Source organism: Pristiophorus japonicus, unplaced genomic scaffold, assembly GCF_044704955.1.
Source record: "Pristiophorus japonicus isolate sPriJap1 unplaced genomic scaffold, sPriJap1.hap1 HAP1_SCAFFOLD_256, whole genome shotgun sequence".
NCBI classification, from domain to species: Eukaryota; Metazoa; Chordata; class Chondrichthyes; family Pristiophoridae; genus Pristiophorus; species Pristiophorus japonicus.
In genome coordinates this window covers 838402-863807 of record NW_027252296.1, presented here as the reverse complement: position 1 = coordinate 863807, position 25406 = coordinate 838402, and the positions used below count along the sequence as shown (strand labels likewise).

At 47.7% G+C, this 25406-nt stretch overlaps 1 protein-coding gene across 1 annotated transcript; it reads left to right on the top strand.

Annotated features, from left to right (window-relative positions):
* The first annotated feature begins 445 nt into the window (after window positions 1-445).
* Window positions 446-19900, top strand: LOC139247093 (uncharacterized). The gene is made up of 6 exons (XM_070871506.1): window positions 446-610; window positions 1922-2349; window positions 3763-4101; window positions 6288-6486; window positions 14924-15191; window positions 18996-19900. The coding sequence occupies exons 1-6, from the start codon at window positions 446-448 to the stop codon at window positions 19898-19900; spliced, it is 2304 nt and encodes a 767-aa protein (XP_070727607.1).
* Window positions 19901-25406: the final 5506 nt, after the last annotated feature.

Below are 25406 nucleotides of genomic sequence, written 5' to 3'. Positions count from 1 at the left end.
TTGCTCGCTGGACCCTGCTCCTCTCCCAAATGGACCTAAGGATAAAGGGTCTCTGTGAGCCAAGACTCACAGCCAACATGATTTATCCAGGGACAGCCCACCGGTGTTCTGTAGAAGGGGTATGGGAAATTAACATCGGCTTTCGGGCTGGTCAAGCACAGTATCTGTGGGTGAACGACTCACAGACTGTGGAGTTTATGACACAGAGGCAGGCATTGCCCTGCCGATTAAACTCCCCAGTACTCTGAGCGCCCAGCAAGCTGAACTGTCTGCGATGGTGTATGTAGTCACACACCCCGAAGAATTCCCTACCCCGTACACGATTTGCTCCAACAGTATGTTCACATGTAATTCATGTACGGAGTACCTGGCTATCTGGTCCCGTCGCGGATACACATCTGCAGACAGGAGACCCCTGGCAATTAAACCCTTACTGGAAAAGATCATGAAAGCCATCGGGGAGGAAGGAAAGGTCTATATACATAAAGTGAAGGCACACTCCACTACTGAACCCAGTAGCGAGGGAAACCAGCAGGCTGACATATTGGCCAAGCAGGAGGCCCGCACGGGCAAGCTCTGGGACCCGTACACCCCAGGACCCATTGTAGCGGTTAGGGGCAGGATTGGATCGACAGGTAGGGCTGGGGTAGCATTGCCCCCGGACCTGAAAACGGTTCGGAGCCAGGACCCCGTCCTCAAACCTGTCCTGAACACGCGAGCTAAAAGGGGAAAGGGTAGATGGCCCGTACGGCACCACAGCGATTACCATTAAAGAAGGCATGCTGTTCAGGGGGGAGCAAAGGGTAGTACCACAACAACACCGGAGAGAATTCCTCCAGCTGGCCCACGGGGATCCAGGAGCAGGACACCCCGGACCTGAGACCACTTGGCAACGAGTGGAACAGGCAGGGTGGTGGCCGGGACTCAGGGAAGATGTCTGCGATTTCTGTGCTAGCTGTCTGGTGTGCACGGCCAACAACCCTGACCCCAGAAAGGTAAGCTGTCTATGGGACATATCCAGAGGGTCAAGGGACCCTGGCAGTCGATCCAGATCGACTACACTGGGCCGCTACCCACCGCCCAGGGAGGCTACAAGTACTGCCTAGTATTGGTGGATGTATTCAAAGGGAAATGGCATGTCGCCCACAACCCGCAATCATCCGGGCCTGTGGAGCGTTTAAACCACACTACAAAAGAAACGTTACGTAAAGAGACCGGGGACTCACCCAAGAGGTGGGTAGAGGTCCCACCACTGGTCCTCATGGAGATCCGGGCCAGCCAGTCAAAGAGCATGGGGTACTCCCCGTACGAGCTCATTACAGGCAGAGCCATGCGAACCCTCACCCATGTGTTAGCCCCGGGACTCACGGAAGGTCAGGTTAGGGAAGCGAACCGGGACAGCTTTGTCAGGAATCTGTTTGAACACCTTAAACAGATTCACTGGCAGGCTGCTAACAACATGGGAAAACAGCATCGGAGCAACCGACTGCTGCTAGAGCCCCGCAAACACCAGGAATGGGAGATAGGGGCCAGGTTATGGTCAGGAACTACGCTCGAGTAGGGGTTTTTGTGGCACTGTACATGGGACCGTACCACATTGTTGACAAGGCAAGCCCCATGGTCTAAGCCCTGAAAATGCCCCACCGTACAAAGTGGTTCCACATAAAACAGTGCAAACTTTTCAACCCCGTGATAACAGCTAAACACAAGGGACAGCCAGAAACAGGGGACCGTACTAAAGGCAGGGACCTCCAGCCAGCAGCCCCCGACTGTGGAGATCCCACAGGGGACGTGTCAGACTGTACCTAGAGGGGCTGTAGACTGTGTTACTGGAGGGGCTGTCCCCCCAATCATTTGAGACTTGGACGCACCCCCAGTAGCCAGAGCCTGAAGAAGAACTCTCCTCACTCCACGGCTTAAGGCACCATGGTCACCAGCGCCTCAGTTCAAGAGGTTCAGGCCCGGGAGAGGGACCAGCCGCGAAAGGGTACCTAAAATCAGGGACCAGCCTGTGAGCAGGGACCCCCAGCCAATAGCCTCGGACAATGAGGGACCCCCAGAAGAGATAGCGGTGGACCAGGCAACAATTGGGAATCCCCAGCCCACGGCCCTCGACCAGGCAGAGCCCCCAGGGGATGGAATGAACGGGGCAGCCACCCCCAAAGGAGCGGTGTCCTGTAGCACTGGAGGGGACGTTCCATCAGTAGTGTGGAACTCAGGCCCACCTCTGGTCAGGACACTCCGGGTCCTGCGCTACAGGCCGACTTACGACCGGCCTCGCTGGAAACCCAGAGGCCAGAGAAGAAAGGAGAACAGGAATGAACCTGGCCACCCGGAGACAGGTGGCAGGTGAACATATAGCATGATATGAATTGAACTATGGTTGGTAAGGATCCAGTGTAGTGTGGGATTTTCTATGTAATGATAGTGACATATGTATTAGTTAGTGGGGTAAGAGAAAGAATCCACCTGTGCAGCTATTAAAAGAGGCACAGGCTGGGTAACACCCGGGACGAGGAAGAATCTACCGGTATAGCTATTAAAGGAAGATGAGAGTAAAACGGATTTGAGACAAAAGTTAAAAGCAGACATCAGTTCCATGAGGAAGTGAATAAGATAGCCAGTCGATTATAGACTTAAAGTGCCTGAGGAGAAATGAGCCCATATTGGAACTCGCTCATCTTTGTCAAGCCAGAGAGCTCTTCTCAGGGCTGTACAATCTGTTCTATGTGCCCCGACAGGAAGGAGAACAACATGAGAAGGGTCCTGTTTCTGCTTGTCCTGATAACGATGAGCAGTAGCGGCCGAGGAGACATGGAAGAATCCGTCAGCTATGGATGCTCAGGAGAGAGAGCACCGATTGTGACTGCTGGGAGTGACACACCGGGTGTGGAAGAGCTCACCGTTTACACCCACGAGGGAAGGTGGCCGGGGTGGGTGGGATCTAACTCCACCCAGGAAGGGTTTACCTGCGGGGAGGTCTCAGTTCCATGCCCCAGGATATGGGTCGTTGCTGCCTGGGTCAGTGTTACGGAGTGAAAACGTGTGTGTTTGACTTGTAAAGGACAGATCCCCCTGGGTAGATGGTGCTGGCTCAGGAAGATGAGCAAGGACACGGGGGATGAGGAATCTAACTGGGAAAAACTGGGTAATGACACATACCGTACCATCACGGGGACACGGGGAGGAGTAAAGGTGTGTTGGAACAAGTGGTGGGAGTCTGAACAGGTAATTTACGTCTGTATGTGGGGGTCAGAGGAGATCTGTCCCGCAGACATATCAATCGCCTTCGCCAGGCAAGATGAGGGGGAAGGGATTCCAGCCTACACGTGTGTACGGTCCCACACTCCCCTCTCCCAATTAACACCACCGAACTTAGAGCACACATTAAGGAACCCCTGCCCACGACCCCACCAATACAAACAATAATAGAAAGGTGTCTTACCACCACCAAGGGTCCAGGGAACGGATTAGTATTGGTACCGACTGAAAAGGTGTTATATCAGGGGGTACACGATGCAGTAGCCTCAGTTATCTCAGACCTTAGCGAGGTGCACTGACCTGCATGGTGCCCGAAGGAAACAGAGCAGCTATACTTAGAGAAATGTTCAAGAAATTTTACGAGTTAGACTTTAGGAACATAGACAAAGCAGATTTATACACCCTATATGCTAGGGACACCATGGGCACGAGGAGACCAAAAAGGGGAACATTGAACGACATTTGTACAGCATATAATACAGGATCCTCTGTGATAAATAGCCTGGATGAGAAAGAACTGCAAATGCAGACAAATGGTCTCAAGAGCAAAGTGAGAAAGATCCTGAAACAAGAAAACTCAGCAGTAGGCTCAGAGCTACACGAGGACCAGGCTATGTCGGTCCATTTCAAAGAAATTGTGGCTGAGCTGGAAAAACATGCACATACAGTGAGTGCACTTATACGGGAGAATAGGAATGTTTCAGACCAGGCTACACAGAACGAGGTGTGCGTGCTGTATGGGGCCTGGTTATCGTGTGGGGGCCGCAACAACCTGGAGGATTTGAAACAAGTTTTAGACCCCTCCTGGATCAGCAACACACACCTCGCAGCCCTCCACCCGTACAGCAATTCACTAAGCCCGTGTCAGCACCGCCTAGCCTCTGAAGCCTACCCTGTCCCAGTAGATTGTGGGAAATCTAACCACACCATCATGGGGATAGTACTCAGGATGCTGGTCATGGGTGGGACAGCCCGACCCACACCGGTATACACGGTGGTGAACATTGGAGTGTTTCAAGGATGTGCACACGTTCGTTTAGCAGCGGTCCCACCCTATGTGATAAAGTGGGAGAATGCTATGACAGGTACTGACCTCTCCGGGTGTCGGAGCCGGGGTGCACACGTAATACATTTTCCCCAGCACTTGAGGGCCTATTCTAACTCACAGTGTGTGTTTACAGCTGCTGGCACACAACCTATTAACTGTACCATGGAGGTAATGTCACAAGACCATGTCCCTCCACAAGTAGCATACATAGAGGGTGAGACATTGTTCACCACCAGTGTGCCCCACTACCAACATGGACACTTCTGGTGTCCGGTCAGTGACAGCAGGTTTTGTTTTAAACCTGAGGCATCAGTTCCACTGGTCCAGGAACGGATTGTCCCCATTCCTGAACCCTCCACTGTCCACCTCACTGAGAAGGAAAACATCACAAACCTGCAGGATTATATTACACATTTTGGCTATGAAATTGCCCCTCTACCCAAACATCTTACCACTCTGCGAGCAGCTGTAGTAATCTCATAGAAACATTTCTATACTCCAGAACAGAAAACAATTGAGATGGGGAGAAAGATTCGAGAGATCACAATTCCACCTGGGTGGGACATTTTCAGAAATATCAAAGTCCCAGCCGGGATCAGAATATTTTGGTTGTCTGCCAGCTCGCGATTATTCCTTACTTATAGTGTCTCACTTGCCGAGTGAAACGCAGAGGCCTTCAGGTCCAGCACCAAAGGGTGCTGCACACTCCCTGGCTGAATGTGGGAATCGTGCAGGGAGGGGTAACACCATATTACTGTGTTTAATTTGTTTTACTTTTACCTGCTGTAAAAGCACAGAAATTGAGTGTTGTAAGAATGTTACTTAAAAACCTGTTTGACTATGTACCTTTATTTTACTGCACCTAAAATTGTGTTTGTCTATATACCGTTATTTGACTGTGAAAACAGAGTGATGGAGGGGTGTCGTACCCTCTCTATGCTGGAACCGGATTGCAATAACTACCTGCCTGTAAACTACATTGCATTTCAAAGGGGGATGCACATTAAAGTTTTAGCTCGGTAAATACACAGAAGGTTGACTCTCGGGAAATCAGGAATTTTGCTCACCTGGCATGGCACTCAAGAATGTAGAGTGTCACAGGGGGGACTGAAGGGGGCAAAATTCATGGGAACCCCCCCGGCCCCCTCCCCCACCCCAGTGTTTGGATTCATTGGAAAGGACATTTAATTTGGAATTATTTACCAGAAAGTTTGAAATCCTAATGTTGACATGGAAGAAACTGTGAACTTTAATCGAATTTGGGATTTTACAAAGCAGATTGAACCTGTGTGAGCAGGGCTAAAGAACAAAAGGACCGATCCTGTTTTGAGGTTTGAAACTGTCTGGGTATTGAAGCTAAAACAAATTGTCTGGGAGAATACTCGAAAAACGCTTCTCCACAGGAGATATTTACATAGCAACAATTATCCCAGAGATAGCGCACCATCAACCTGAATCTGGAAAGCCATCTCAGCCTATGCACAACAAAAAAGTCCCATCCAGCCCGCATGAAGCAACCCAAGCACAGACAGACATTGCAAATACCAAAGCTAATATTTCCATCAAGAAACAGATTTGAAAGACCGACACATCCGAGACAGATTAACTTTTGAAGAGCCCGCCAAAATATGACAAAAAATTATGGGGCCCGCCAAAATTAAAAAACTAATTTTGGACTGATTTGGCGCGAAGATTAGAACAGCTCAAAACGTATAACTGGGCCCTGCTTTAATAAAGGGTTTGCTACTGCCTCAGAAGACACTACTAGGGACACTTAGCAGAAGGTATGCACACAGCAGCCTCAGATCAGGAAGGGAGAGGGACCACCACAGCAGTTGTAACTAACTTCTCCAGTCTCGACGTCCTGAAATCGGAAACAGAAGGAGGAATATCACCATCGCGGCAGCAATCGACCACAGACAATGTGGTACCACCAAAACCACCGCGATCGACCAACTTTGAACTAAAACTCCACAAGGAAGAAAGTGAAGAATGGAATGTTTCCACTCTGCAATCTCAGTCCTGACGACCAACAGGTGAAAACATTACCTAAAGAGACTTTGAGCGTATTTCTAGTGAAGGAAAGTGGCTACTTATCCCATAAGTCCAGAACTCCGCCTATCACATCAACGGGCACCACCCAACTGAAGATTGCACAGTTAGAAGTCTTCTACGAGGTTTGGGGTACAGCAAGCAGAACCTACAGAATCCAAGGAACCCCGAAATCGCGAACTACTGACAACTGACTGTAAAGGATTGGTAAGCATAGTCCCTGCCTGCCCTGGAGTCTAATTTAGTCAGTGTTAGAGATTGGGAGGTGGGAGGTGTATTATTCACTGTAACCCCTTTGATTGTGTGATGTACTGTTCTTTATTTAAGTGATTATAAGGCTTACATTGTATTTCCTTGTCTTGAATAAAATCAAAGTTCTTTTGCACCAAACCCGTTGTCTCTTGCACTTTATCACGTCCCCAAATAAATCCCGAGTCCAGAACCCAAGGGAGTGGGAGTGATTCGAACCGCTCAGAAGGTCAGAGGTGGAGTGGCAGAGTCGAGTTAAGAGGCCTACAAGAGGCCAGTTGTTGCAGCTGCAGCAGGGAGAGAAGGCAAAAAAGGACAAAGAAATAGAAGGGTGACATCATAGCCAAGGGGGTAAGTGATTGGCTAGTGATTGGTAAGCAGTTTTTCTTTTTCTTTTCTTTATCGGTAAGTAATCCTTTCGCATTGTTGTTGCCAAATTAAGTTAATCTAAGGGTGAAATCATGACAGGAGGGCTCGGACACGTGTTATGCTCCTCCTGTGCTTTGTGGGAACTCAGGGACGCTACCAGTGTCCCTGACGACTACGTGTGTGGGAAGTGCATCCACCTGCAGCACCTGACAGACTGCATTATGGCACGGGAGCAGTGGGTGGATTCACTCTAGAGCATTCGCGATGCTCAGGATGACATGACTAGCACGTTTAGCGAGTTGGTCTTATCGCAGGTAAAGGGTACACAGCCAGATAGGGGATGGGTGACCAACAGGAAGAGCAGTGGAAGGAAGGTAGTGCAGGGGTCCCCTGTGTACATCCCACTGCAAAACAGATACACTGCTTTGGGTACTGTTGAGGGGGATGACTCATCAGGGAAGGGCAGCAATAGTCAAGTTCATGGCACTGTGGATGGCTCTGCTGCACAGGACGGCAGGAAAAATAGTGGGATAGCGATAGTGATAGGGGATTCTATTGTAAGGGGAATAGGTAGACGTTTCTGTGGCCGCAACCGAGACTCCAGGACGGTATGTTGCCTCCGTGGTGCAAGGGTCAAGGATGTCTCGGAGTGGGGGCAGGACATTTTGAACAGGGAGGGTGAAGAACCAGTTGATGTGGTGCACATAGGTACCAACTCTATAGGTAAAAAACTGGATGAGGTCCTAAAAGTCGAATTTAGAGAGCTAGGAGCTAAATTAAAAAGTAGGAACTCAAAAGTAGTAATCTCAGGATTGCTACCAGTGCCACGTGCTAGTCAGAGTAGGAATCGCAGGATAGCTCAGATGAATATGTGGCTTGAGGAGTGGTGCAGAAGGGAGGGATTCAAATTCCTGGGACATTGGAACCGGTTCTGGGGGAGGTGGGACCAGTACAAACCGGACGGTCTGTACCTGGGCAGGACCGGAACCAATGTCCTAGGGGGAGTGTTTGCTAGTGCTGTTGGGGAGGGGTTAAACTAATATGGCAGGGGGATGGGAACCTATGCAGGGAGACAGAGGGAAGTAGAATGGGGGCACAAGCAAAAGATAGAAAGAAGAAAAGTAAAAGTGGAGGGCAGAGAAACCTAAGGCAAAAAGGAAAAAGGGGCACATTACAGCAAACATCTAAAGGGGCAAAGTGTGTGAGATAGACAAGCCTGAAAGCTCTGTGCCTCAATGTGAGGAGTATTCGGAATAAGATGGACGAATTAACTGTGCAGATAGCAGTTAATGGATATGATGTAATTGGTATCAGGGAGACATGGCTCCAGGGTGACCAAGGCTGGGAACTCAACATCCAGGTGTAGTCAACATTTTGGGAAGGATAAACAGAATGGAAAGGGAGGCGGGATGGCATTGCTGGTTAAAGAGGAAATTAATGCAATAGTAAGGAAGGATATTAGCTTGGATGATGCGGAATCGGTATGGGTGGAGCTGCAGAATACCAACAGGCAGAAAACGCTGGTGGGAGATGTGTACAGACCAACAAACAGTAGTAGTGATGTTGGGGACAGCACCAAACAAGAAATAAGGGATGTGTGCAATAAAGGTACAGCAGTTATCGTGGGTGACTTTAATCTACATATTGATTGGACTAACCAAACTGGTCGCAATTTGGTGGAAGAAGATTTGCTGGTGTATATTAAGGATGGTTTTCTAGACCGATATGTCGAGGAACCAACTAGAGGGCTGGTCATCCTGGACTGGGTGATGTGTAATGAGAAAGGACTAATTAGCAATCTTGTTGTACGAGGCTCCTTGGGGAGGAGTGATCATAATATGATAGAATTCTTTATTAAGATGGAGAGTGACACCGTTAATTCAGAAACTAGGGTCCTGAACTTAAGGAAAGGTAACTTCGATGGTATACGGCCATGAATTGGCAAAAATAGATGGGCAAAAGGATTGACGGTGGATCGCCAATGGCAAACATTTAATGATCACATGGATAAACTTCAACAATTGTACATCCCTGTCTGGAGTAAAAAATAAAATGGGGAAGGTGACTCAACCATGGATAACAAGGGAAATTAAGGAGAGTGTTAAAACCAAGGAAGAGGCATATGAATTGGCCAGAAAAAGCAGCAAACCTGAGGACTGGGAGAATTTTATAATTCAGCAGAGGAGGACAAAGGGTTTAATTAAGAGAGGGAAAATAGAGTATGAGAGGAAGCTTGACGGGAACATAAAAACTGACTGCAAAAGCTTCTATAGATATGTGAAGAGAAAAAGATTAGTGAAGACAGAGTCTTGCAGTCAGATTCAGGTAAATTTATAATGGGGAACAAAGAAATGGCAGACCATTTGAACAAATACTTTGGTTACATCTTCACAAAGGAAGACACAAATAACGTTTCAAAAATGCTCCGGGACTTAGGGTCTAGCGAGAAGGAGGAACTGAAGGAAATCCTTATAAGTCAGGAAAGTGTGCAATGGAAATTGATGGGATTGAAGACCGATAAATCCCCATGGCCTGATAGTCTGCATCCCAGTGTAATTAAGGAAGTGGGCCTAGAAATAGTGGATGCATTGGTGATCATTTTCCAACAATCGATCGGCTCTGACTCGGTTCCTGTGGACTGGGGATAGCTAATGTAACACCACTTTTTTAGAAAGGAGGGATAGAGAAAATGGGGAATTATAGACCGGTTAGCCTGACATCAGTGGTGGGGAAAATGATGGAATCAATTATTAAAGATGAAATAGTAGCGCATTTAGAAAGCAGTGACAGGATCGGTCCAAGTCAGCATGGATTTATGAAAGGCAAATCAACCTTGACAAAATCTTCCAGAAATTTTGAGGATTTAACGAGTAGAGTGGTCAAGGGAGAACCAGTGGATGTGGTGTATTTGGACTTTCAACAGGCTTTTCACAAGGTCCCAGACAAGAAATTGGTGTGCAAAATCAAAGCACATGGTATTAGGGGTAATGTATAGAGTATAGAGAACTGGTTGGCAGACAGGAAACAGAGAGTCGGGATAAACGGCAGGCAGTGACTAGTGGGTTGCCGCAGGGCTCAGTGTTGGGCCCCCAGCTATTTACAATATACATCAATGATTTAGACAAAGGAATTGAGTGTAATATCTCCAAGTTTGCAGATGACACTAAGCTGGGTGGCGGTGTGAGCTGTGAGGAGGATACTAAGTGGCTGCAGGGTAACTTGGGCAGGTTAGGTGAGTGGGCAATGCATGGCAGATGCAGTATAATGTGGATAAATGTGAGGTTATCCACTTTGCTGCAAGAACAGGAAGGCAGAATATTATCTGAATGGCGACAGATTAGGAAAAGGGGAGGGGCAACAAGACCTGGGTGTCATGGTACATCAGTCATTGAAAGTTGGCATGCAGGTACAGCAGGCGGTGAAGAATGCAAATGTCATAGCTAGGGGATTTGAGTATAGGAGCAGCGGGGTCTTACTGCAGCTGTGCAGTGCTGTGATGATGCCTCACCTGGAATATTGTGTTCAGATTTGGTCTCCTAATCTGGGAAAGGACGTTCTTGCTATTGAGGGAGTGCAGCGAAGGCTCACCAGATTGATTCCCGGGATGGCAGGACTGGCATATGAGGAGAGACTGGGTAGACTGAGCCTGTATTGACTGGAGTTTAGACGAATGAGAGGGGAACTCATAGAAACATATAAAATTCTGACGGGTTTAGACAGGATAGATGCAGGAAGAATGTTGGGGAAGTCCAGATCCAGGGGTCACAGTCGAAGGATAAGGGTAGGCCATTTAAGCCATGGGGGACAACGGGGAATAGCTTCACCGGGAGGTTGGAGGAGGGGCCTATAAAGGCCCAGGAGTCCCTGGTCACAGGCCAGTGGGGAATAGCTTCACCGGGAGGTTGGAGGAGGGGCCTATAAAGGCACAGCAGGAGTCCGTGGTCACTGAGGCCAGTGGGGAATAGCTTCACCGGGAGGTTGGAGGAGGGGCCTATAAAGGCCCAGGAGTCCCTGGTCACAGGCCAGTGGGGAATAGCTTCACCGGGAGGTTGGAGGAGGGGCCTATAAAGGCACAGCAGGAGTCCGTGGTCACTGAGGCCAGTGGGGAATAGCTTCACCGGGAGTTTGGAGGAGGGGCCTATAAAGGCACAGCAGGAGTCCGTGGTCACTAAGGCCAGCGGGGAATAGCTTCACCGGGAGGTTGGAGGAGAGGCCTATAAAGGCACAGCAGGAATCCCTGGTCACTAAGGCCAGTGGGGAATAGCTTCACTGGGAGGTTGGAGGAGGGGCCTATAAAGGCACAGCAGGAGTCCGTGGTCACTAAGGCAAGTGGGGAATAGCTTCACCGGGAGGTTGGAGGAGGGGCCTATAAATGCACAGCAGGAGTCCGTGGTCACTAAGGCCAGTGGGGAATAGCTTCACCGGGAGGTTGGAGGAGAGGCCTATAAAGGCACAGCAGGAGTCCGTGGTCACTAAGGCCAGTGGGGAATAGCTTCACCGGGAGGTTGGAGGAGGGGCCTATAAAGACCCAGCAGGAGTCCGTGGTCACAGGCCAGTGGGGAATAGCTTCACCGGGAGGTTGGAGGAGGGGCCTATAAAGGCACAGCAGGAGTCCGTGGTCACTAAGGCCAGTGGGGAATAGCTTCACCGGGAGGTTGGAGGAGGGGCCTATAAAGGCACAGCAGGAGTCCGTGGTCACTAAGGCCAGTGGGGAATAGCTTCACCGGGAGGTTGGAGGAGGGGCCTATAAAGGCACAGCAGGAGTCCGTGGTCACTAAGGCCAGTGGGGAATAGCTTCACCGGGAGGTTGGAGGATGGGCCTATAAAGGCACAGCAGGAGTCCCTGGTCACAGGCCAGTGGGGAATAGCTTCACCGGGAGGTTGGAGGATGGGCCTATAAAGGCACAGCAGGAGTCCGTGGTCACTAAGGCCAGTGGGGAATAGCTTCACCGGGAGGTTGGAGGAGAGGCCTATGAAGGCACAGCAGGAATCCCTGGTCACTAAGGCCAGTGGGGAATAGCTTCACCGGGAGGTTGGAGGAGGGGCCTATAAAGGCACAGCAGGAGTCCGTGGTCACTAAGGCCAGTGGGGAATAGCTTCACCGGGAGGTTGGAGGAGGGGCCTATAAATGCACAGCAGGAGTCCGTGGTCACAGGCCAGTGGGGAATAGCTTCACCGGGAGGTTGGAGGAGAGGCCTATAAAGGCACAGCAGGAGTCCGTGGTCACTAAGGCCAGTGGGGAATAGCTTCACCGGGAGGTTGGAGGAGAGGCCTATAAAGGCACAGCAGGAGTCCGTGGTCACTAAGGCCAGTGGGGAATAGCTTCACCGGGAGGTTGGAGGAGGGGCCTATAAAGACCCAGCAGGAGTCCGTGGTCACTAAGGCCAGTGGGGAATAGCTTCACCGGGAGGTTGGAGGAGAGGTCTATAAAGGCACAGCAGGAGTCCGTGGTCACTAAGGCCAGTGGGGAATAGCTTCACCGGGAGGTTGGAGGAGGGGCCTATAAAGACCCAGCAGGAGTCCGTGGTCACTAAGGCCAGTGGGGAATAGCTTCACCGGGAGGTTGGAGGAGGGGCCTATAAAGGCACAGAAGGAGTCCGTGGTCACAGGCCAGTGGGGAATAGCTTCACCGGGAGGTTGGAGGATGGGCCTATAAAGGCACAGCAGGAGTCCCTGGTCACAGGCCAGTGGGGAATAGCTTCACCGGGAGGTTGGAGGATGGGCCTATAAAGGCACAGCAGGAGTCCGTGGTCACTAAGGCCAGTGGGGAATAGCTTCACCGGGAGGTTGGAGGAGAGGCCTATAAAGGCACAGCAGGAGTCCGTGGTCACTAAGGCCAGTGGGGAATAGCTTCACCGGGAGGTTGGAGGAGAGGCCTATAAAGGCACAGCAGGAGTCCCTGGTCACTAAGGCCAGTGGGGAATAGCTTCACCGGGAGGTCGGAGGAGAGGCCTATAAAGGCACAGCAGGAGTCCCTGGTCACTAAGGCTTGGCTTGTGCAGCTGCAGCAGGGAGAGCAGGCAAACACGAAGTAGAAATAAATCGAAAGGTGACGCCACAGCCAAAGGGTTAAGTGATTGGCTGGTGATCGGTAAGCAGTTTTTCTTTTTCTTTTTGTTTTCTTTATCAGTAATTAACTTTACAGCCTTGTTGTTGCCAGATTAAGGTTATCTAGGGTTTAATTCATGGCAGGAGAGCTCAGAGCCATGTAATGCTCCTCCTGTACTATGTGGGAAGTCAGGGACACTTCCAATATCCCTGACGGCTACGTGTGCGGGAAGTGTATCCACCTGCAGCTCCTGACGGACCGCATTGAGGCACTGGAGCTGCAGGTGGATTCACTCTGGAGCATGCTCAATGCTGAGAATGATGTGAATAGCACGTTTAGTGAGTTGGTCTTACCGGAGAAAAAGGGTACACAGCCAGATAGAAATGACCCACAGGAAGAGCAGTGCAAGGAAGATAGTGCAGGGGTCCCCTGCGGTCATCCCACTGCAGAACTGATACACCACTTTAGGTACTGTTGGGCAGGATGACTCACCAGGGGAGAGCAGTAGCAGCCACATTCATGGCACCGTGGGTGGCTCTGCTGCACAGGAGAGCAGGAAAAAGAGTGGGAGAGCTTTCGCGATAAGGGATGCAATTGTCAGAGGATGAGATAGATGTTTCTGCAGCTGTAACCGAGACTCCAGGATGCTATGTTACCTCCTTGGTGCAAGAGTCAAGGATGTCTCGGAGCGGGTGCAGGGCATTCTGAAAAAGGGAGGGTGAACAGTCAGTTGTCGTGGTGCATATAGGTACCAACGATATAGGTAAAAAAGGGACGAGTTTAGGGAGCTAGGAGCTAAATTAAAAGATAGGACCTCAAAAGTTAGTAATCTCAGGATTGCTACCAATGCCACGTGCTAGTCAGAGTAGGAATCGCAGGATAGCTCAGATGAATAAGTGGCTTGAGCAGTGGTGCAGCAGGGTGAGATTCAAATTCCTGGGACATTGGAACCAGTTCTGGGGGAGGTGGGACCAGTACAAACCGGACGGTCTGCACCTGGGCAGGACCGGAACCAATGTCCTAGGGGGAGTGTTTGCTAGTGCTGTTGGGGAGGAGTTAAACTAATATGGCAGGGGGATGGGAACCTATGCAGGGAGACAGAGGGAAGTAGAATGGGGCAGAAGCAAAAGATAGAATGAAGAAAAATATGTATGAAGCAGCACTTTATCAAACCCCTTTGAAAGTCCATATACACAACATCAACCACACTATGCTCATCAACCCTCTCAGATACTTCATCAATAACTCAATCAAGTTTGTCAGACACACTTTGACATTAAAACAATTTCTGCAGGTTTTCATGTATCAATCCATGTTTTTGCAAATGCAAGAACATTTTTTCCTGGAATATGGCCAGTAGAAGTTTCCCCAGCACAGACTTTACGCTGACTGGTCTGTAGTTTCAGGTACATTCCTCTCTCTGTTTGTAAACGGTGCAACATTTGTAACCCTCTAGGTCACTGCCACCATTCCCATATCCAAGGAGGATTGAAAGATTCTGGCCAGAGCCTGCAGTATTTCCATCATTCCTTCCCTCAGCAACCATCAGACTTCTCATCCTCACCGGGTAAATGTTCTATTTTACTGTGGTACATAAAGTGTTGGATTGAAAGGGGTTAACTGAAGTTGTATGTTCAGTGACTGTAAGTAATGTCAGTCTCCACGGGATAATTGAAGTTGTATGTTCAGTGACTGTAAGTAATGTCAGTCTCCACGGGTTAACTGAAGTTGTTTGTTCAGTGACTGTAATTAATGTCAATCTCCATGGACCCGAATTGTATCAGTGACGGGTTTCTCTTTTCTATTAATAAGGGATTCCTTTCAATGTTTTCTTCCATACTGTCAGTGAGAGCATCGCCTCCGGCATTAACTGTGATCAGCGCGCTGTTCCATAGAGCGGGAGACGGAATCTGAGAACATTGGATTGGAATATTACAACAATGGATCGGAATCTGAGAACATTGGATTGGAATATTACAACAATGGATCGGAATCTGAGAACATTGGATTGGAATGTACCAACAATGGACAGGGGTCTCATGATCTCGATTGAACAATTTTACGTACGTTATGAAAGGCGATCATTAAAATGGCGGATCTACTTTGCTCTTCAGATTCTCCAATACTTTTACTACCCTCTCCTTGCTGCTGTGGGTGTTCCATGTAAGTCTCTGTATCCAGCTATTAACTCTACAAACCTTTACTAACTGCATTACTATTCTTGTAATTTACTCTCTCATCTTTGCTGCTGTTGGTGATACAGGTAGGTATCTATCTGCAGCAATTAGATCTGTGAACTACATTTTACTTTATTACTATTTTGTCATTAACATTTTGGAATGACTGAAGCCAATATCCTCAGCCCCAGTTACAAATTCCGTTCTCTCTTAGAATAAAAGAACATAAGAAATAGGAGCAGGAGTAGGTCACCTGGCCGCTCGCACCTGCTCTGCCAATCAATAAGATCATGGCTGATCCGATCATGGACAGCTCCACTTCCCTGCCCGCTACCCGTAATGATTTGTTCCCTTCTCACTCAAAAATCTGTGTTTCTCCACCTTAAATATATTAAATGACCCAGCTTCCACAGCTCTCTGGGGCAGAGAATTCCACAGATCCATAACTTCTGAGAGAAGAAATTCCTTCTCATCTCAGTTTTAAATGGATGGCCGCTTATTCTAAGATTATGCTCCCTTATTCTTGTCTCCCCAATCAGTGGGAACATCCTCTCTGTGTCCATATTGTCAAGCCCCCTCATTATCTTATATGTTTCAATAAGATCATCTCTAATTCTTCTCAACTCCAAGGTGTATCAGTTCAACCTACTCAAGCAAACACCATAAGTCAACCCTCTCATCTCTGGAATAAACCTATTGAACCTTCTCTGAACTGCCTCCAACGCAAATATGTCCTTCCTTAAATATGGAGACCAAAATTGTACGCATTACTCTCGGTGTAGCCTTATCAACACTTGCAAAGGTGTAGCAGAACTTCTCTGCATTTATACTCTATCCCCCTTACAATAAAGGCCAACGTTCCATTTGTCTTCCTGATTACTTGCTGTACCTACATTATAACTTTTAGTATTTCATAGAATCATAGACATTTACAGCACTGAAGGAAGTCATTTTGGTCCATCGTGTCCAAGCCGACCAAGACCTATCCAGCCTAATCCTACCTTCCAGCTCTAGTTCTGTAGCCCTGCAGGTTAAAGCACTTCAATTGCAAATCCAAGTACTTTTTCAATGTGATGTGGGTTTCTGCCTCTAACATCCTTGCAGGGAGCGAGGTCCAGACCCCCTCCACCGTTTGCATGAAGAAATTCCCACTCAAACCCCCTCTAAACCTTCTACCAATTACTTTAAATCTATGCCCCTGGTTGTTGGCCCATCTGCTAAGGGAAATAGGCCCTTTCTATCCACTATATCTCGGCCCCTCATAACTTTATACACTTCTATGAGGTCTTCCCTCAGCCTCCTCTGTTCCAATGAAACCAAATCCAGCGTATCTAATCTGTCCTCCTAGCTTAGATTCTCCACTCCCAGCAACATCCTCGTAAATCTCCTCAGTACACTCTTCAGTGCAATCATGTCCTTCCTTTTTATCCGGTGACCAGAACTGCATGCCATACTCCAGCTATATCCTAATCGGTGTTTTATACAGTTCAAGCATTACCTCCCTGCTCTTGTATTCTATGCTTCAGCTAACAAAGGCAAGTATTCTGTATCCCTTCTTAAGCTCATCATCTACCTGGTCTGCTACTTTCAGGGATCTGTGGACATGCACTCCAAGGTCCCTCTGTTCATCTACAGCTCAGTATTCTACCATTTACTGTGTATTCCCTTTCCTTGTTAGCCCTGCCCAAATACATTACCTCACACTTCTCCAGATTAAATTCCATTCGCCACTGTTCTGTCCACCTGACCACTTGATTGGTATCTTCCTGCAGTCCGCAGCTTTCTTCTTCATTATCAACCACACAGCCGGTTTTAGTATCATCTGCAAACTTCTTATTCATACCCACTATATTCAAGTCTGGATTATTGATGCACAAGGACCCCCAGGTCCCGCTGTACTTCAGTAGTTGCAATTATTCTCCATTTAAATTATTTTCTTTTCTATTGTTTCTGCCAATGTGGATAAGCTCATATTTTCCCACATTATATTCCATCTGCAATTATTCTCCATTTCAATTATAATTTGCTTGTCTCTTGTTTCTGCCAAAGTGGCTAACCTCACATTTTCCCACATTATACTCCATCTGCCAAATTTATGCCCACTCACTTAGTCTGTCGATATCCACTTGCAAATTTTTTGTGTCCTCCTCACAATTTGCTTTCCCACCCATCTCTGTATCATCAGCAAACTTGGTTACATTACACTCGGTCCCTTGTTCCACACTGTTAATATAGATTGTAAGTATTTGTGGCACCCCACTAGTTACTGTTTGCCAACCGGAAAATGACCCATTTATCCCGAATCTCTGTTTTATGTTAGTTAGCCAATCGTCTATCCATGCTAATATATTACCCCCAACCCCATTAATTTTATAATGTGCTGTAACCTTTCATGTGGCATCTTATTGAAAGCCTTCTGTCAATCCAAAAACACCACATCCACTGGTCCCCGTTATCCAGCCACTCCTTACATCCTCAAAAAACTCCAGCAAATTTGTCAAACATGATTTCCCTTTCATAAATCCATGCTGACTCTGCCTGATTGAATTTTGCTTTTCCAAATGCACTGCTACTGCTTCCTTAATAATGGACTCCAGCATTTTCCCAACGACAGATGTTAGGCTAACTGGTCTATAGTTTCCTGCTTTTTGTCTGCCTCCTTTTTTAAATAAATGTGTTACATTTGCAGTTTTCCAATCCGCTGGAACCTCCCCAGAATCCAGGGAATTTTGGTAAATTGCAACCAATGCATCCACTATCTCTGCAGTCATTTCTTTTAAAATCCTACGATGTAAGCCATCAGGTCCAGGGGACATGTCCAACTTTAGTCCCAATATTTTACCAATTACAACTTCATCAGTGATAGTGATTGTATTAAGTTCCTCCCTCCCGATAGCCATTTTATTATCCACAACTGGGATGTTTTTAGTGTCTTCTACCATGAAGACCGATAAAAAATATTTATTCAACGTCTCTGCCATTTCCCTGTTCTCCATTATTTATTACCCAGTCTCATCCTCCAGGTGACCAATATTTACTTCAGCCAATCTTTTCCTTTTTATGTACCTGTAGAAACTCTTACTCTCTGTTTTTATATTTTGTGCTAGTTTACTTTCATAATCTCTTCACTCTCTATCAGTTTTTAGTTGTTCTTTGCCGACGTTTACAAGTTTCCCAATCCTCTGGCCTTCCAGTAGTCTTGGCCACTTTGTAAGCCCTTGTGTTTAATTTGATATTATCCCTTATTTCCTTAGTTAGCCACGGATGGTTATCCCTTCTCTTACATTGGGATATATTCTTGTTGTGAGTTCTGAAATATCTCCTTAAATGTCTGCCACTGTTCATCAACCGTCCCATACTTTAGTCTATTTTCACAGTCCACTTTAGCCAACTCTGCCTTCATACCTTTGTAGTTTCCTTCATTTAAGTTTAGGACCCTGGCTTGGGAACCAACTTTCTCACCCTCCAACTGAATTTGAAATTCAACCATGTTATGTTCACTCATTCCTAATGAGATCGTTTATTAATCCTGCCTCATTTCACAGTACCAGATCTAATATACTTGGATGTGCACTTAGAGTGCCGTAACCTACAGGGCTACAGACCAAGAGCTGGAAAGTGGGATTAGGCTGGATAGCTCTTGGTCGGCTGGTACGGACACGATGGGCCAAAGTGGCCTCTTTCCGTGCTGTAAATCTGTCTGATTCTATTTCACCCCAAATCCCATTGAACTGCTGCTCTTGCTGCCAGCCTGATGTATAATTTACCTGTTTATTCCCCTTACTCACAGTTAACTCAGTGACGATTGTGATCCTGTCCCGGGGAAAGTGCGGGCTCTCCAAATGTGTCACTCGCTACCTGGTGGCCATGGCAACGGCGGATCTTCTGGTCATTATCATCGACTTGATACTGAGGCACATTCCCACTGTTTATAAGGAACAGTTTCAATTCGTGTTGTCCCTCCCCGTGTGTAATATCCACGCTGTCCTGCTTTGTACAGTCACAGACTGCTCTGTCTGGTTCACCGTCACATTCACCTTCGATCGATTGGTGGCCATTTGTTGCCAGAAGCTGAAAACTAAATATTGCACCGAGAGAACGGCGACTGTGGTTCTGGGAACAGTGACTGTGCTGAGTGGTTTAAAGGACATCACCTGGTATTTTTTCTATACAGGTTCGTACAGACTCACCAACATCCCCTGGTTTTGTTTTGAATCAGACTATATTCCCAATTCACTGGTCTGGGCATCAATCGCGATCCTTCATCAGATCCTCAACCCATGTGTCCCATTTGTTCTGATCCTGCTGCTCAACACTTTCACCATCAGACACATTTTAGTGGCCAGCAGGGCCCGCAGGAGACTCCAGGGTCCCAGCAGTGGGGGGAGTCACAAAGACCCTGAGATGGAGAGTCGTAGGAAATCCATCATTTTACTGTTTCTTATCTCGGGCAATTTCATCCTGTTATGGTCAATGTATATGTTGTATTTTATTCATGTACTGCTGTTTTCACTGCGCCATGTGATATATATATATCTACCTCTTTGTATCATGAATCTGGGATTCATGCTGCAACTCCTGAGTTGCTGCACAAACACGGCGATTTATGCCGTGACCCAGAGTAAGTTCAGAGAGCAGTTGAAGAATTTGGTGAAATATCCCTTTATTCTGATTGTGAAATGCATTAAATATTGAGAAGAAGCAGAGACTCAGTCTGAATTTGTGTACGAGCTGCTCTGCACTGCGCTAAGATGGCGACTTGGCTCGGGGCATTTTCAATGGGGTGTGGGGTATATCAGTGTTACAGTGAGGTGTGTGGGGTATATCAGTGTTACAGTGAGGGGTGTGGGGTATATCAGTGTTACAGTGAGGGGTGTGGGGTATATCAGTTTTACAGTGATGTGTGTGGGGTATATCAGTCTTATAGTGAGGGGTTGGGATATATCAGTGTTACAGTGAGGGGTGTCGGATATATCAGTGTTACAGTGAGGGGTGTGGGTATATCAGTGTTACAGTGAGGTGTGTGGGGTATATCAGTGTTACAGTGAGGTGTGTGGGGTATATCAGTGTTACAGTGAGGGGTGTGGGGTATATCAGTGTTACAGTGAGGTGTGTGGGGTATATCAGTGTTACAGTGAGGGGTGTGGGGTATATCAGAGTATTACAGTAAGGGGTGTGTGGGGTATATCAGTGTTACAGTGAGGTGTGTGGGGTATATCAGTGTTACAGTGAGGTGTGTGGGGTATATCAGTGTTACAGTGAGGTGTGTGGTATATCAGTGTTACAGTGAGGGGTGTGGGGTATATCAGTGTTACAGTGAGGTGTGTGGGGTATATCAGTGTTACAGTGAGGGGTGTGGGGTATATCAGTGTTACAGTGAGGGGTGTGGGGTATATCAGTGTTACAGTGAGGTGTGTGGGGTATATCAGTGTTACAGTGAGGGGCGTGGGGTATATCAGTGTTACAGTGAGGGGTGTGGGCTAAATCAGTGTTACAGTGAGGTGTGTGGGGTATATCAGTGTTACAGTGAGGCGCTTGGTGTATATCAGTGTTACAGTGAGGGGTGTGGGGTATATCAGTGTTACAGTGAGGTGTGTAGGGAATATCAATGTTGCAGTGAGGGTTGTGGGCTAAATCAGTGTTACAGTTAGCGGCGTGGGGTACATCAGTATTACAGTGTGGGGTGTGGGGTGTGGGGTATATCAGTGTTACATTGAGGGGTGTGGGGTATCTCAGTGTTACAGCGAGGTGTGTGGAGTATGTCAGTGTTACAGTGAGGTGTGTGGGGTATATCAGTGTTACAGTGAGGGGTGTGGGGTATCTCAGTTTAATTGTGAGGGCATGGGGTATTTCAGTGTTACAGGAAGGGCGTGGGTTATATTGGTGTTACAGAGAGGGGTGTGGGATATACCTGCGTTACAGTGAGGGGTGTGGGGTATATCAGTGTTACAGTGAGGTGTGTGGGGTATATCAGTGTTACAGTGAGGGGCGTGGGGTATATCCATGTTACAGTGAGGGGTGTGGGGTATATCAGTGTTACAGTGAGGGGTGTGGGGTATATCAGTGTTACAGTGAGTGGTGTGCGTTATATCCATGTTACAGTGAGGGGTGTGGGGTATGTCAGTGTTACAGTGAGGGGTGTGGGGTACATCAGTGTTACAGTGTGGGGTGTGGGGTATATCAGTGTTACAGTGAGTGGTGTGCGTTATATCCATGTTACAGTGAGGGGTGTGGGGTATATCAGTGTTACAGTGAGGGGTGTGGGGTATATCAGTGTTACAGTGAGGGTTGTGCGGTATATCAGTGTTACAGTGAGGGGTGTGGGGTATATCAGTGTTACAGTGTGGGGTGTGGGGTATATCAGTGTTACAGTGAGTGGTGTGCGTTATATCCATGTTACAGTGAGGGGTGTGGGGTATATCAGTGTTCCAGTGAGGGGTGTGGGGTATATCAGTGTTACAGTGTGGGGTGTGGGGTATATCAGTGTTACAGTGAGTGGTGTGCGTTATATCCATGTTACAGTGAGGGGTGTGGGGTATATCAGTGTTACAGTGAGGGGTGTGGGGTATATCAGTGTTACAGTGAGGGTTGTGCGGTATATCAGTGTTACAGTGAGGGGTGTCGGGTATATCAGTCTCATAATGAGGGGTATGGGGTATATCAGTGTTACAGTTAGCGGCTTGGGGTACATCAGTATTACAGTGTGGGGTGTGGGGTATATCAGTGTTACATTGAGGGATGTGGGGTATCTCAGTGTTACAGTGAGGTGTGTGGAGTATGTCAGTGTTACAGTGAGGGGTGTGGGGTATCTCAGTTTAATTGTGAGGGCGTGGGGTATTTCAGCGTTACAGGAAGGGGCGTGGGTTATATTGGTGTTACAGTGAGGGGTGTGGGATATACCTGCGTTACAGTGAGGGGTGTGGGGTATATCAGTGTTACAGTGAGGGGCGTGGGTTATATCATTGTTACAGTGTGGGATGTGGGGTATATCAGTGTTACAGTGAGGGGCGTTGGGTATATCAGTGTTACAGTGAGGTGTGTGGTGTATATCAGTGTTACAGTGAGAGGTGTGCGGTATATCAGTGTTACATTCAGGGGCGTTGGGTGTATCAGTGTTACAGTGAGGCGCTTGGGGTATATCAATGTTGCAGTGAGGGATGTGTGCAATATCAGTGTTACAGTGAGGGGTGTGGGGGTCATCAGTGTTACAATGAGGGGTGTTGGGTATATCAGTATTACAGTGAGGGTCGTGGGGTTTATCAGTGTTACAGTGAAGTGTGTGGTGTATATTAGTGTTATAGTGAGGGGTGTGGGGTATATCAGTGTTACAGTGAGGTGTGTGGTGTATATTAGTGTTATAGTGAGGGGTGTGGTGTATATCAGTGTTACAGTGAGGCGCTTGATGTATATCAGTGTTACAGTGAGGGGTGTGGGGTATATCAGTGTTACAGTGAGGGGTGTGGGGTATATCAGTGTTACAGTGAGGCGCTTGCTGTATATCAGTGTTACAGTGAGGGGTGTGGGGTATATCAGTGTTACAGTGAGGGGTGTGGGGTATCTCAGTGTTACAGTGAGGGGTGTGGGATATATCAGTGTTATAGTGAGGGGTGTGGGGTATATCAGTGTTACAGTGAGGGGTGTGGGATATATCAGTGTTACAGTGAGGTGTGGAGGGAATATCCGTGTTATAGTGAGGGGTGTGGGGTATATCAGTGTTACAGTGAGGGGTGTGGTGTATATTTGAGTTTTACAGTAAGTGGTACTAGGTCTATCAGTGTTACAGTGAGGGGTGTGGTGTATATTTGAGTTTTACAGTGAGTGGTACTAGGTATATCAGTGATACAGTGAGGGTTGTGGTATATATCGGTGTTACAGTGAGGTGTGTGGGGTATATCAGTGTCATAGTGAGAGGTGTGGGGCATATCAATGTTAAAGTGAGGTGTGGGGTATATCAGTGTTACAGTGAGGGGCGTGATGTATATCAGTGTTGTAGTGAGGGTCCTGGGGTATATCAGTGTTACAGTGAGGGGTGTGGCGTATACCAATGTTACAGTGTGGGGTGTGGGGTATATCAGTTTTACAGTGAATGGTGTGCGGTATATCCATGTTACAGTGAGGTGTGCGGCCTATATCAGCATTGCAGTGAAGGGTGTGGGGTATATCAGTGTTACAGTGAGGGGTGTGGGGTATATCAGTGTTAGAGTGAGGGGTGTGGGGTATATCAGTGTTACAATGAGGGGTGTGTGGTATATCAGTTTTACATTGTGCGGTGTGGGGTATATCAGTGTTACATTGAGGGGTGTGGGGTATCTCAGTGTTACAGTGAGGTGTGTGGAGTATATCAGTGTTACAGTGAGGGGTGTGGGGTATATCAGTGTTACAGTGAGGGGTGTGGGGTATCTCAGTTTAATTGTGAGGGGCGTGGGGTATTTCAGCGTTACAGGAAGGGGCGTGGGTTATATCAGTGTTACAGCGGGGGTTGTGGGATATACCAGCGTTACAGTGAGGGGTGTGGGGTAAATCAGTGTTACATTGAGGGGCGTTGGGTATATCAGTGTTACAGTGAGTGGTGTGGGGCATATCAGTGTTACAGTGAGAGGTGTGGGGTATATCAGTGTTACATTGAGGGGCGTTGGGTATATCAGTGTTACAGTGAGGGGCGTTGGGTATATCAGTGTTACAGTGAGAGTTGTGGTGTATCTCAGTGTTACAATGAGGGGTGTGGGGTATATCAGTGTTACAATGAGGGGTGTGGGGTATATCAGTGTTACAATGAGGGGTGTGGGGTATATCAGTTTTACATTGAGGTGTGTGGGGTATATCAGTGTTACATTGAAGGGTGTGGGGTATCTCAGTGTTACAGTGAGGTGTGTGGAGTATATCAGTGTTACAGTGAGGGGTGTGGGGTATATCAGTGTTACATTGAGGGGTGTGGGGTATCTCAGTGTTACAGTGAGGTGTGTGGAGTATATCAGTGTTACAGTGAGGGGTGTGGTGTATCTCAGTTTAATTGTGAGGGGCGTGGGCTATTTTAGCGTTACAGTGAGGGGTGTGGGGTATATCAGTGTTACAGTGAGGGTGTGGGGTATATCAGTGTTACATTGAGGGGCGTTGGGTATATCAGTGTTACAGTGAGGGGCGTGGGGTATTTCAGTGTTACAGTGATGGATATGGGGTATGTCAGTGTGTTGCCGTGATGGGTGTGGGGTATGTGAGTGTGTTACAGTGATGGGTGTGAGGTATATCAGTGTTACAGTGAGGCGCTTGTGGTATATCAGTGTTACAGTGAGGATCGTGGGGTATACCAATGTTAAAGTGAGGGATGTGTGCTATATCAGTGTAACATTGAGGGGTGTCGGGTATATCAGTGTTACAGTGGGGGTACGGGGTATATCAGTGTTACAGTGAGGGTCGCGGGGTATATCAATGTTACAGTGAAGTGTGTGGGGTATATCAGTGTTACAGTGAGGGGTGTGGTGTATATTTGAGTTTTACAGTGAGTGGTACGGGGTATATCATTGTTACAGCGGGGTTTGTGGGGTATATCAGTGATACAGTGAGGGTTGTGGTATATATCGGTGTTACACTGAGGTGTGTGGGGTATATCAGTATTACAGTTAGAGGCGTGGGATACATCAGGAATTCAGTGTGGGGTGTGGGGTATATCAGTGCTACATTGAGGGGTGTGGAGTATATCAGTGTTACAGTGTGGGGTGTGTGGTATATCAGTGTTATAGTGAGAGGTGTGGGGTATATCAATGTTAAAGTGAGGTTTGCGGGGTAGATCAGTGTTACAATGAGGGGTGTGGCGTATATCAGTGTTACAGTGAGGGGTGTGGGGTGTATCAGTGTTACAGTGAGGGGTGTGGGGTATATCAGTATTACAGTGAGGGGTGTGCAGTATGTCCGTGTTGCAGTGAGGTGTGCGGGGTATATCAGCGTTACTGTAAGGGGCGTGGGGTATATCAGTGTTACAGTGAGGGGCGTGGTTATATCAATGTTACAGTGAGTGGTGTGGGGTATATCAGTGTTACAGTGAGGGGTGTGGGGTATATCAGTGTTACAGTGAGGGGTGTGGGGTATATCAGTGTTACAGTGAGGTGTGTGAGGTATATCAGCGTTGCAGTGAGGGGTGTGCCGTATATCAGTGTTACAGTGAGGGGCGTGGGGTATATCAGTGTTACAGTGAGGGGTGTGGGGT

What these genes read in the sequence shown, in the direction of transcription:
- LOC139247093 (XM_070871506.1), top strand. Translation starts at nt 446, where the DNA reads ATGAAAGCCATCGGGGAGGAAGGAAAGGTCTATATACATAAAGTGAAG. An exon ending in CCCCAGGACCCATTGTAGCG is followed by an intron (nt 611 to 1,921) that starts GTTAGGGGCAGG and finishes CCACGGCTTAAG; the next exon opens with GCACCATGGTCACCAGCGCC. An exon ending in CACCCGGAGACAGGTGGCAG is followed by an intron (nt 2,350 to 3,762) that starts GTGAACATATAG and finishes TGTGATAAATAG; the next exon opens with CCTGGATGAGAAAGAACTGC.